Here is a 13,020-nt window from a genome sequence, read left to right as displayed (position 1 = left end):
ACATCAGTACTAGGGGCTAGGACCCCGTTCAGCGCGGGCCTTTCAACTGGACAAAGTGCATTGGAGGACCCGGAGTTGAGGTGGAGTGGATCATGTTTTGATGTGCAGGGATTCTCGGCGATTGACATGTGAAGGCGTTTGACTTCCTGGTGAGGTGATGGGAGACAGGGATTTGGCATACAAGGGGGCTGTCATGCGTGCGTGGGTAGGGGTAGATGAAGGTGATGAGTCAAGTGCGTGGAATTCGGAGCTACTTAGGGATTGAGTTTGGAGTTCAAGTTAGGATGGAAAGGCTAGCATCACCATTGTATTATGTAACGAAGAGCAACGCAACAAACAGCATACGGAACGGTTACGTTAGAAAGGGAGCAAGGCGTCTGGGCTCAGCATATCAGGGTTGGCACTGGCGTTTATTGGATATATGGCAAAATAAAAGACGGTTCAAGGAAACCGAAATGAAGACTCTTAGACGCAAAAACTATTCCCTTGACGAACAAGTACAGTGCCATGGTTGTTGGAAACAAGACTCGTCCCCAGCAAGACAAGGATACATAGGCGAACATGACCTTCCTCCTACAGAATGAGCTGCATGCAGGATAACCCTTGCAAAGGCCACGGACGGGCAAATTGTGGCTGTTCCAAAACGTTGCAGGGCTGGACTAAGACTACCGTAGAAGTTCTAGCTTTCAGCCTCCTAAAGTCATCTTCCTTAGCAAGTTAGCAGCAATCAGGTTTCTACTCCTAAACCTGCAAGGTCAAAACAGCTTTGACACCCTCAATGTCAGTATCAACGACGCTACCTCGGGAGCACTCCGTTGAATGTAGGTAGATCAAAAACAAGCCTTGTGCCTGGCGGAGCCGGCCGAATAAGAAAACTTGCTACTGGCGATGATAGCGCGGTTAAGTTAGTGATTGGCCGAATGAAGTTTTCTGAGACACACTCAGACAGAGGCAGCATGTCAAACCGGTGGTGTGTGGCCCACTCTAGTCTATCAGATTCTTTCTTACCGACGGTATCCAGAGTGTGGGGATATGATCGACATGAAGGATGTTTTTCTTTCTTAGCGCAAAGCTGAGATGGACCATCCATGCAAGTTACGGTAGTAGCTATTAGGCATGTAGACGACATCAGTTATGTTTGTTAGTTGGTGGGTTGCATGTAGTTTCGTATACCGCCTTGTTCATTGTATTACTGCATGCTGTCACTACGAGACATGCATCGGGCCTATGTGGCGATCGCAAATCTATTGTACATGTGTCGCATCTGCAGATACGATATTGAGATAATTGGTTCAAGTTTGTTCTTACCTCAAGGTAACCGAGTCGTGAAAAAGAAAAGAAAAAGTTTCATGTTGACCACGAAACAAAGGCTACGAGCAACACACACTCCAACCAGCTGGACAACGTCTTCCTCTGACATCTTCACAAGACAAATCCTACGTTCCTTTCATCTTCATCCCCTGCCCACACATATTGTACATATCTGGCCCAGTATCCTGGAGCTAGTAAGGGGGCCCCATACGCCACGGCATGTAACAAACCATTTTGCTGGAAGCCTTGCAGGGCAAGGATGTGAGAATGCCGGGCTTCGGTGAGAAGGACGACGCATGGGCATGAATATTAGCTAATGATGCTAGTTTCAGGAGCATTGGGGAAGGATGGTACGGGCTGTGCTGAGGTGTTTGTATATTGAATGTAGCGGACCGAGGCCGGTGGATATGGGGATGAGGGATAGGGGCGACGACGAGGGTGTGCACTAGAACCTGAGGCTGGCGATGTTGTCAAGTTTGAGACTGAAATGCTTTACCTAACGAGGTAGGTCCAAATCAAGGTGTAGCTTCTCTGGGATGGGTGAAGATTGTCACGGGGGTCGTTAGTTCATGCGTAGATCAATACAACATCGACACGACGGAGGGGTGTAAAGCAAACAACTAACGATACAACTTGTCATGGTATTGAATAATTGCGCCCGCAATCACATGTGTAACGTAAAGTCTAGACATGGTTTCGATTCCTATACTCGGTACTCGTAATGATGTTTGAGCTCGCTGTCCCATGGTGTTGGTGTTGTGTAACTCGGCCAATCTAGTTCACACGAGCTTTAATCGTACTCTGTAGCCCGTCCATCAAGCGCCCTTTCTCCTGAATGTTCTGGCTTGCTTTAATCCATGGCTGTGTCGTCTGTCACGAGATGGCCGTCTCCTTTTATGGGAGATGATGATGTTGCAGAATCATGTTTTGTGTGTACCGGCTCATCTTGGACGTCTGTGAGTGTCACATCTCCATCAGAATCCAGCCCTTGACTGCTCATGGAGCTCTCTCTTGATTGTCTCTTGTCTTCATTTTCCTTCCAAGGAAACAAAGGAACCGGCGGCCTCTTCCTAGCAGGAGGTTTTTGCTGTTGCTTACGTAGCAAGTGTTGCTCAGCGAATTGGTCTGGCAAAGTCGGTCAGTCACATCGTTCTGACAACACTGGTTATCATACTCACCACTGATGAACCAGTACGTTTCATTCCACTGCTCTTCGAAAAGGACTTTTGGACCCCGCAAGGCATCTTTAACGACGAGGAGATCCCACACACGCAAGCCTCTCAACTGCTGTATCCTTTCAGCGGCCCGTTGCGGCTCCCACATCTGCTTGAACAAAACATCGTAGATCATAAGGCCATACTCGAGTGTCCATTCAGCGACCCACTGGATCTCTTCATTGCACTGAACTCGTGACTTTTCGCATGCTACGTCGTCGGCCTTTTCGCGACTACGGATCGCATTTTCCATCATACTGTGAAGCTGCGCATCACCCTTGGGAATGTCCATCATTAGATCTGCCCATTCGTTGCATCGGTCGTCAAGATTGACGTTGGCCTTTCTTTCATGGCAGTCTTCGCATAGCCACAGGTAGTTCGTAGCGACGAGCGGAACCTGCTTTTCGGTAGGGCAGAGCTCTTCGCAGTTGTTAGTACAACCGAGCTTGAAGAGCAGGCAGTGCCGACACCGCAGGAACTGGATGATGCCGATGAAACAAGGCATATCGATGAAGTGCACTTATCAGATGATGTTGGACTCAACCCTATTAAGTCGTTCATAGAGATGTTGACAAAACAAAGAAGTAAAATATCCTGTGATGGAAAAGAGGGGAGAGCCTCAAGATAACCAAGTGAAATTAAGATTAGGAGGTATCAGGCAGTAAAGTTTTACGGCGCTGCAGAACAAAACGCATCTTAAGCTGCAACTCACCCAACGTCCTTTCCGGGCCGTGATCAGTTGCATCGAATATCGTATTGTCGTTGAGAAGTAGCCACCACATGAAGCTTTCTCACGGCAAGACTTGGGCGCGTCGTTGCCCGCTGAAGCCATTGGCACTATCTTCTGCCTGTGATGCTTCCACTGCCTATCGCTTGCTGCCTGTTATTCACCTGCTATCAAGCCTCCAAAGTCCTTCTGCTTCTGCCCGGCAGTTGTTGAACTCTAGTGGCGCATTTCGCCGTGAGAAAGAGCGAGGACGAATGAGGACCTCACATTGATGAGGGGACATGGCTATGGAGATTCGGAAGAAGCCATGGCACTGCAATTCTGGTGTCATGTCAACTTTGATCTGAGCAATGGGGGAAGGGAGGAGACAAGACTAAGGTCATAAGATGAACTTTCAACTCCCATTTTCGTTCCCGTGATACGATAATGTTGCTTAGGTAGTTATGATACGTGGGTATCCATAGTCAAAAAAAGAACCCGTCATCTCTCCAAATAACAGACAATCTAGAATACAAGTAATTTCACACCTCAACACCTTGCCTCGATCCATAAAATGACGGTGTAATGGCCAATCATGCATACAATAAAGCCCCAAAGCCCCAAAGCACTTGCTTTGACTGGTCTTCGCTTTCTATCCTCTTCCCCTTGTTTTCGTTCATACATAACCCTTTATGCCTCTGTCTTCTTCACCTCACCCCGCATGGGAGGCGAGCGTGAGCTCGGGAAAATATTGTGAAAGTTTCTTCGGGTTACGCACATCTGCCCGCGCTGGCTCGTCTGTATCTGAGATTTGATCATAGTCGTTCGATCCTTGGTTGTTATCCACCAACTGGACAGATCGTCTTTTAACCTTGATGTTTCCCTGCGCCGGGGCCGGTTTGTTGCTCTGCTCAGCTGGCGGGGTCACCTGCGCCGGTTGCGGAACAGGAATCGACTCAGGTACAGGAACTGGTGCTGCCACTGGTGCCGGTTTTCTTGTTTGACGGCAAACATCAGGACTGAGACTTCTCGATTGACCGAAGCCGATGTTGCCGCTCATCATCTTGCGGTAGCCGTCGAGATCTTGTTGTTGACGATCAAGTCCTGCAGGGCTGGCAGCATCGCTTCGATTCTTCTCGTTCGATGTCAGACCCTTTGCTTGGACGAAGGCACTGGAGCGGACGTGATGAGGATCCCGCTCGTAGTACTTGTCAATGATGGGATGGACCATGACGGTCTGTCTATGGATTGTCAAGATGGAGTTTGTTGGTACATTAACCCAGTTTTCTGGTTCTAGTCAGTATCCCCCATTTGAATATTCAGAGCATTTTGCATACCTCTCTCAAATGTCAAAGGTTCACTTGCGACAAGCACAATGTCGGCACCGCGATCCTTGCGCTCCATCTGATATTGCTTGTCGTCCGCAGACTGTGTGCGTGTCGTCCATTGCGTTCCGGAGGAATAATACAAGCTGGCGGCCTCATCCTTCGAACTGCTAATGTATCGAGTGCAGATGACGCTGTGGCCATCGGTAACGGCAAAGTTGAGCAAACTTCGAGTGTCGACATCTTCGTTCTGCAGGATACTCTCGGGGATCGCATCGGTCATCTCGTTGATCTGGGCGATGGTACGCTTTACGGCTTCTCGAAGAATTGTTGGACCAAAACCGGTTTCGGGGCAAGTGCTTGGGTCGTGGCCAAGTCGCTCGAGGGTATCGAGAAAGAGAGCAAACGCCCATTCGCTGTCGGTGCCGCCCTTGACGCCCAAGTACCACTTGTCGGCCAGGCGCTCACCGAGGCGTCGCTTGATGTATTTCCATCCACCGAGTCCTCCATTATGCATCCACATCAAGCTTCCATGTGTAAAAGGATGACAGTTGTCTTCGCTTAGGGAGCCCTCAGTCGTGGCACGGACATGGCCAAAGATAAGGTGGGAAGCGGTCTTGGAGGCGATGCGCTGCAAGTTGGTGCAGTTCCATGCGGGAATGGTCGATGTGAAAAGGCAAGGCGCTGAGCCAAGTTTGGGGTCGGTGTAGAAGCCGATGCCGAAACCATCTGCATTGTTCTGGCCTCGTCTCGTATCCTACAGAGCGTCGCAACGGGTCAGATATGACGTTGCTTTAAGTATCGGTCAGGGTATGGGAGGTGACTCACGAGACGCAGTCTGGAATCAAACGATTGCTTGAGAATTGAGTGAGTGGGATCGAGAATCAATTTTGACAATAAAATATCGTCGCTCCCTTTGTAGACCTATAAATGGCGAGTTGCGAGGTCAGCATTGAGGTTCTGCGACACAGGATCCGGCTTCGGAGACGCAGATAAGCAAAAGGGACCATTGTTATAGGGGACTCACCAGAAAACGGCACATGGTTGCGTCTTGTGCGCGCGCGAAACAGTCACTCTTGCCGGGCAAAAAACAAGAGGGATGACAAGTGTGAGTATAGTAGGGGATAGTAAGAATGAAGGATAAATGGAGAAAATTGTTTGAAGGAAAGATGAAGGGTAAAGGGATTGATTGCGTGTTACGGATACAGGAGGACAGGATGGACAAGACAAGACACTTCTACTACTGCTGCTGCTACTGCTATTGCTGTAGGTCACTTGTGAGTGATTGTGGTGAGGGATGACACCATTGGCCTAGACTTCCAGGGTTGCTTTTTCTGGGTCTTTTTTGGTGGCTATCGGTGAGGATGAACGGGCCATCGGCTTTGGAATTCCAAGACAGGGCTTGAGGAGCCAATGAAGAGGAGATAAAAAGGGGCTCTTGTATATCTGAGAATCTTGCTGGATTGACGTTGTACTATTGGTGCAAGGCGGTATTTGGCAATATAGTTTTTATTGAAATGTCTGTATCCTATTGCTTGCGAACAATAATGGCTGTATTCTGCTATTGTGCATAATGTTCAAGGTTGTAGATGCTTAGGTAGGTAGGCACTTGGGCACCTACCTATTTTTGAGAGCATCCACTGCCTTGAACCCTTGCAGCCCGTCTGTATTCTGGGGAATGTCCCGCTGTTAGTGGAGTAATTTGCGGCTCTCGTCACAATCGCAACCAAGTCCAGCAGCAAGTGCCGGAATTAAAATGAATCATTGTTTCTTTTTCTTTTCCCCTTTGAATGACTCGACTTGTCTCATCACGTCAATAGCCCCCTGGAAAGTTATCATTTACGAATATCTTGGGTAAAATCATGTTTTCAGGAACAATAATGCCACAATTACAGCATTGGCTTGACCCTTGCATTGGAACAGTCCGCCACAACCAAAAAAATGATGTCAACTTCCATGTGGCGGCTATTGTGGCTGCCCTCTATTCTGTTCTCCAACAAAAACTACTCTACGCGAAAACACCGCGGTCCGTGCAGCGTAGGCGTGTAAATGGGCGTTCTATGTCGCGACTACCGCGTCAATATCCACTTAGGTTTCGCTTCCGCTCTCAACCCCAGCCTTTTGCTCTGGCAACCGACCCGAACCTACAATTGGGGCCATCTACCTGGTCTTACTCCGTATTGGACTTTTTTTCTTCTATTCATCATGTGTAATGCCGACGACATGTTCTAAAACCCGATGCACTTGCAAAACATCTAATCATAGCTCATCGTCGTCGTGCATACTATCTATATTCTGTCACTAATCGTTTTCAGTGCTTACACTTACGTCTACCAGCCACCATCGACGGGTTTCTTCTCAAGGCTCTTTTGCCCACCATGTCCTCTCTTGATCCCGATAGTTTTCCCACACCTTCATCATCGTCACGGCCAAAAGGAACGCCTTCGATTACGCCTAGGAGATTTAATCGATTCTGGCAACCCAGGCAGGTCCAGACTCAGCCGTTGCCAAAGTTTAGGACTGCTCTTGGCAGCTTGGATGAGGCCGACACCAACCAGCAGCCTATCTCACCTCAATCACTCTTCAGTGACAATATTCTGCCATCATCTCCCACGGAAAGGTTTCAAGATGACTCGCGGAAGAGGAAGCTCCAGCCCGAGGTTTCGGAGACGGAGGGTGATTTCAAGAGGCCAGCTTTGAACCTGGATGATATGCCACCACTTCGATTGACTCGCTCAAGCTCTTCGAACTTGAACAACAATAATGGCTTAAATGCATCGGATAGTTTCAGCAGTCAAGCTAGTCTGGAGAGCCTTGATAGCTGTAGAAAAGCCACTCTGGTAAGCCCCAACTGTAGTCCAACTCGCACCGAACGTTTCCTCACAATTCAACAGAGCAGCTTCTTCAAGACCAGCCGAGGAGTTGCTAAAACCCCTAAGAAGGGAAATGCCGTCAAAACTGCTGACATGGCTCTTGAAGAGCCTCAGCCCGATGAGGTATGTTGATATGCCCTCATATCCTGCTGGCGTCACTGACATCATGACTTTAGGAACTAGTCAACTACGCACCCAGACCCATCAGGAAATTCGCCAACCGAGGCTTCGACTCTCAATCGCTAAATCGTGAACACGGACTCGGATATTCAAGCGGCCAACCACTTCTTCAAACGCCGGCATCCGATCCCCGAACCGAAACAGCACGGTTTCACAGCCGTTGCATCGATTCGTACGAGTGTCTTGCTCCTAGCGGCAGTCGCTCCATCCCCTTCTGTCTCGCAAGCGCTCACAATGCTCCCGTGACGGCCGTCGGTGATGAAGAAGGTTGCGTTAGGTTCTTCGACACTTCTGCAAACGATGATCCAAACGAGGAAAAAGATCTGGGCGTCCATACCGTCCACGACAATGCCATCTGGGACATGGACTTTTCCAATGACGACATGCGTCTTGCAGCCACGACTGGCGATGCAGCTTTGGTAATGGACGTGACGACCAAGACCGTGGCAGCCAGGCTGTCTGACGGGCATTACAGTTCAACTCGACAAATTGCCTGGCAGCAGGGCCAGTCCATCGGCAATGTGTTAGCCACCTCGGACAAGGCTGGCCGTATCCGTTTGTGGGATTTGCGATGTCCATATTCTAATCTCAGAAGTTTTTCGACGGTGGGTTGTAGTGAGACAGGTCGTCGAACTGTCACTATGCGAGATGAGACTCTCAGGCCATTGCAGGCATCTACCGTGAACACTCTTGACAACACCCATGAACGTACTGCTCACGGCAAGACTTCTGTTGCTTCCGTCACTGCTATCCAATGGCTTCCCGCCGGTCGTGAACATCTGCTGCTATCCGCCTCCGAAGCAGAGGCTGTTGTTAAGCTATGGGACATGCGATACATCAACCGTCGGCATCAGGAGAAGAGCATTCCCCTGTCCTCCACAGCCGTACCCTCCAACCACGCCTGGCGCTCATACGGAATCACCTCTCTAGCCCTCAGTAGTGACGCCGCTCGTATGTACGCAGTATGCAAGGACAACACCATCTACGCTTACTCCATGGCCCACCTCATGCTCGGTCACGCTCCTGAACTCAAAGACCTCGCTACCAAGCGAAGACCTATTGCTTCCCAAGGTCTAGGTCCCCTATATGGTTTCAAGCACGATTCGTTCGCCGCGAGAACGTTCTTTGTCAAGTGCAGCATGCGGCATAAGGGCCTGTCTCATTCATCTGACCTCCTCGCCGTTGGCAGCTCCGAGTCTTCAGTGGTGCTCTTCCCTACAGATGAGCGCTACCTCCGTTCAGCCTGCGTCCAGCGTGCTCACCTCTTGGATCCCCCCGGATCCGCCGCCCCTACACCCTCGCGCTCATTTTCATCCGCCGCCGGCGTTGAGCCCAGCTCGTCCACTATCCCAATCTTCCGCAACGGTACGCCCCTCGTTCATGGCCACACCCGTGAAGTTTCAAATGTCAGCTGGAGTTACGACGGTAAGCTGGTCAGCGCGTCGGATGATTCCGTAGTCCGCCAGTGGCAAGAAGACGAAGGTCGGGCACGGTATTTCAGACAGGTTGGCGACTTTGGCGGCGAACGATACTTTGCAGGCTGGGCAGACGTGGGAGACGACTGGGACGTTGAAGATGATGAATAAATGAGACGAGACGAGACAAGACAATGGTGTCTTGCGGTAACAGGCAGCGTTTGTTTTTCATGATATTTTACGATACCCCCCAATACAGAAATGGGTGTTTCAAACACATGTGTTGATTATAGCAGAGATATTGGTGAAGCCGCTCATGCCATTGAAAGGCTTCACCAAACAATTTTTAAAGCGACCTTCACAAATAGCGGCATTCAAGGTAGCAATCACGGAATAGGAACAAAGACATGTTTTCTCTACAAACAAATAACATATGAGCTTTCGTGTTAGGGTACTATCTCGTAATCTAAAGTCGTAATTGTTGCTCTCTGTAAAATGTATATATGCGTGAATGGGAATCGAGTACAGTCGTGTATATATATATGTGCTCGTTCGCGTAATAAAAATGCAAGCAACCAACCAACTCCAGGTATAGACGTGTTTCTCCCAATAAGGGTATCCTGATGCTTCAACTCCGTAAAAACGCCAAACAAAATGCAATCGCTATGCATGACAGGACATTGCAGTTCTGATGCCTCATGCTTCCGCCATTATTACATCGCGGCCGTGCCGTGCCGTGCAGAACATAATGTTCCAAGGATAATAACCCCGACAGTCAATATTATCAACCAGTTGATGAAGCTAATACTGTTGAGCTTCTTAGAAGCAACCTGAAGACACTCATTCAAATCATGTTTTTCCCCTGTGGACTTGACCGGGTAACGCGTCGGTCGTGGCAAGGTCTTGTCGAACCTCATAGACTTCGAAAAAGCTGGACAAAGTTCGATTGACACATCGCCGTTGGACAGACCAGGGTGACTGATCGGCAACTTAATTCCACTCTCTGGCTCCACAGGCGATGAAGCCGTACCGTGGTATTTCCAGATCGACCAAGCTAATTTAGTGCGGTTTGGTGATAGTTTTGGAGATCTTTGAATTCTATCTTTGGCGATGGATACGCTGTCTCTGAGACGGGAGCGGAAAGGGTGGAATTGATCGACCAAGTCAAGTAAGGATGATGTCGGACTGTCGTTTCCTTCGCGTGACGGGTCATCACAGAGCCTGTCAAGCTGCTGAACCAAAAGCGTCATGTTGTCAAAGATACAAATCGATTCTTGGACGATATCTTGCTTCTCACGTGGTGACAATTCTCCCTCCATGCTGGCGAGTCGTCGCTTAAATTCACGTTTCAAATCTTCTCCGTCTTCAGGAGTCTGGAAGTGGAAGAACCGCAAAGGCATCGTGTGAGTTGCATGGTGATGAAAGTCATCCTGCGGAATCTGCTCGTCGGACAAACCACTGGCCCGCTTAGTTCGCCGTGTGTTTTCTTCGCAGGGCACAAGAGATGGGAGTACTGGCGATGGTAAGCGGTCCCAGAACTCGTCTCCGGCGGATTCCAACGTAGCTCTAATAAAGCGACCACCGGCAAAAAGAGCCATGAACAAGATATAGGAATAAGACAATAGTACGTGAGGTCGATTTTGGACAGTTCTTTTTATGTGCTGAAGAAAACCCCCCAGTCGACCATTCTGCTCAACAAGGCGTAGCTGCTCCTCAACGGTGCTATTTGACCACCCTGACAAATTTGCAATGTCCGCTTTGAGACGATCAGATCGCATTAATCCTGGAAGATAAAGTTGTTGCAGTAATGCCAGCATTCTGCTACGGTCCGTGAACTCGTGAGCATCGATTTCTGAGAAGGGAGTGTTGCTTGGTCCTGTCGGCGTGGTTTCGGGAAAGTGTGTATCGACGTTATTTTCGCAATCTATAGGAGATCCTGACTCGATTATATCTCGCCATAGTGTCTCAAAAGTGATGTAAATAGGCGTAATATGTAATAGTCCAGTGATATATGAAGACGAATCGGCAGCAATAGGAGGCAGGGCAAGCGGTAGGCGGGCGATAATAAGCTTGTTAAGCTTGGCGTGCACCGACCTTGTAGCAATGGCAATAGATTCGGCTAACGGACGATCGTGTTGGTCAAGTTGAGGCCGAGATGGAGGCTGAGGATGTCGTGGGACATCGGGTTGAAGCGCTGCCATTTCCCCTGTTCTGTTGGCCCAGGTAGTTGGGCCACCCCAGGATTAGGGCGTAGGACTGGAGAGGGCTGGAGATGATATGTTCAGGGTTTGAGTGACGGTGCTCGAATTGGCTGAGAATGTAGTGTGGATAATAGGATACAGAGGATGGCGAGGGCGTGGTTAAGTAAAAGAATGAGAACAGGTTAAAGACAGCAAGAATCAGGGTTGCGACGAGTTGAAATGGATAGGTCAAATTAGGTCAAGTGAGTGTATTGTAGGTAGGGTTGTGGTGTAGGAAGAAAGGAATCTAGGTAAGGTCAAGTTCGGTCGAGGTCTAGGCCAAAAGGTCCCCGTAGATGGATATGAGATGAGATTCAAGAGGCGAAATGGCAACGTCAATTATGGATGCGGAGCTCCCTATGAGGAAAGAAGAAAAGGGACCATGCAACGCACTTTCTTTTCTTTCTATGACAAGAAATTGGTCAAGAGGCTTTTGATCCCGAGTCAAGTCGTTCCTCCCAATCTTGTCTGTCTCTAATGGCTGTCTTCTAGCACAATTGTCTGCTTATCAAGCCACAGATGAATGCCAATTCACAGCAAGAAAAAGTGAAAGCATATCTGATTCCCGTCATACGCCACATCGAGGTTCAAGGGCAGCGCAGATCCCCCTCATGGCAAACAGCCAAAGGGGACCCATGACCCGGAGCGTTTTGCTGAAAAAAGAAGCTCCCCCACCAACTAAAAAAGACGTCATGATCGGGCTTTTGGCGTGAAATCGAACTGTGGCGGCACCTTCAGAGAGAGATATAGGACAGGGCCTGCTTAGCGCCGAGAGGCCCCAGAGCCCTGGGTCAGACAAAGCAAAGCAGATGCCACGGAGCAGCTCCGGACCTAGGATAAGGGGACATGATCCGGATACAGGATGGATTCAAGACCAGAGAAATGGCAGGGCAATATTTTGATGATTGTCAAGGGTCTTTCAGCTGTTAAAAAAGCAATATCATCCACGTCAATGGAAATCGTGTCATATATCTGAGGCCCTCTACCCAAACAAAACAAAATAGCAGAAGAAATATGCAGAGACATGATACGATACTCACTTTCACAAGCCTCATATTCCTCAACAACTTCTAAAAACGTGCACCGGAAACTGGCTACTGCATGTTCGGCTTCAACTAACCCCTGCTCTTCTTACCCTTCCCCGACGCTACCCTGGCTCCGCGAGACCATCAACCCCGCTGCATAAGCAAAAGATAGTCTGTGCTGTACATATGTTCGATCTTGGCAGATCGTTGACTACAGTCCAAGATCGAGATAAGAGGAACGGACTTCAGGGTCCAGAACCACGGGACCGGATTCAGGACCCTTTCTCGATCATGATTTGTTTATCAAAGTATCTGAATCGGGAAATCAAGACAATTTAAACTTTGTGACTCGTTATATCTCATGTGAAAACGTGCTTGTCCTCGTAAATGCTCGGCTAATCAATAAATGTCGTGCGGTTGAAACGCCGGCTATATCCCATCTCATGCCTGTCCGTACCAACTTGCTGTTGAAAGCAACCAAAACGCCCCTAATGCCCATAAAATCATGCATATGTCGTTACCATCATGATTCATACACTTGTTCAACCCCAACCGATCTCTCAAGATCATTTTCCTTTCTCAAGTCCTCTTCGTCATGGCTTTCTCTGCTAACCACGATAAATGAAACAAAAACCACCGCAGCACCGACCCAGTAGGTGAAGCTTGAATATTGCTGATATTGTAGAATCTCGCCAATCAGAGACGACGGAATGGTGAGGGAAAGACCAACT

The 13,020-nt window shown here is 48.9% G+C and overlaps 5 protein-coding genes across 5 annotated transcripts in view; 1 reads left to right on the top strand and 4 right to left on the bottom strand.

Annotated features, from left to right (window-relative positions):
• Positions 1-2,423: 2,423 nt before the first annotated feature.
• FGSG_06148 (uncharacterized protein) lies at positions 2,424-3,030 on the bottom strand (the record flags this gene model as incomplete). The annotated part of the gene is made up of 2 exons (XM_011326477.1): positions 2,424-2,436; positions 2,486-3,030. 2 exons carry the CDS (start codon positions 3,028-3,030, stop codon positions 2,424-2,426), a joined length of 558 nt encoding a protein of 185 aa, XP_011324779.1.
• A 673-nt stretch (positions 3,031-3,703) lies between these two features.
• Positions 3,704-5,598, bottom strand: FGSG_06147 (uncharacterized protein; the record flags this gene model as incomplete). The annotated part of the gene is made up of 4 exons (XM_011326476.1): positions 3,704-4,518; positions 4,569-5,313; positions 5,385-5,480; positions 5,584-5,598. 4 exons carry the CDS (start codon positions 5,596-5,598, stop codon positions 3,944-3,946), a joined length of 1,431 nt encoding a protein of 476 aa, XP_011324778.1. The 3' UTR covers positions 3,704-3,943.
• A 1,336-nt stretch (positions 5,599-6,934) lies between these two features.
• Positions 6,935-9,195, top strand: FGSG_06146 (uncharacterized protein; the record flags this gene model as incomplete). Its single annotated transcript, XM_011326475.1, has 3 exons — positions 6,935-7,396; positions 7,451-7,552; positions 7,606-9,195. 3 exons carry the CDS (start codon positions 6,935-6,937, stop codon positions 9,193-9,195), a joined length of 2,154 nt encoding a protein of 717 aa, XP_011324777.1.
• A 332-nt stretch (positions 9,196-9,527) lies between these two features.
• FGSG_06145 (uncharacterized protein) lies at positions 9,528-11,225 on the bottom strand (the record flags this gene model as incomplete). The annotated part of the gene is made up of 1 exon (XM_011326474.1): positions 9,528-11,225. The coding sequence occupies one exon, from the start codon at positions 11,223-11,225 to the stop codon at positions 9,738-9,740; it is 1,488 nt and encodes a 495-aa protein (XP_011324776.1). The 3' UTR covers positions 9,528-9,737.
• Positions 11,226-12,648: 1,423 nt separating this feature from the next.
• FGSG_12874 (uncharacterized protein) overlaps positions 12,649-13,020 on the bottom strand; it is a gene marked incomplete at both ends in the record, with an annotated part of 1,494 nt that continues 1,122 nt past the window's right edge. Inside the window, one exon of the mRNA XM_011326473.1 lies at positions 12,649-12,684. Within this exon, the coding sequence (XP_011324775.1) occupies positions 12,649-12,684 (36 nt within the window). The remainder of the gene's footprint in view (positions 12,685-13,020) is intronic.

The sequence above is a fragment of the Fusarium graminearum genome, chromosome 3, assembly GCF_000240135.3.
Source record: "Fusarium graminearum PH-1 chromosome 3, whole genome shotgun sequence".
In the NCBI taxonomy this organism is placed as follows: Eukaryota; Fungi; Ascomycota; class Sordariomycetes; order Hypocreales; family Nectriaceae; genus Fusarium; species Fusarium graminearum.
Note: the sequence above shows the minus strand (reverse complement) of the source record. Positions and strands in the feature narration are given on the sequence as shown.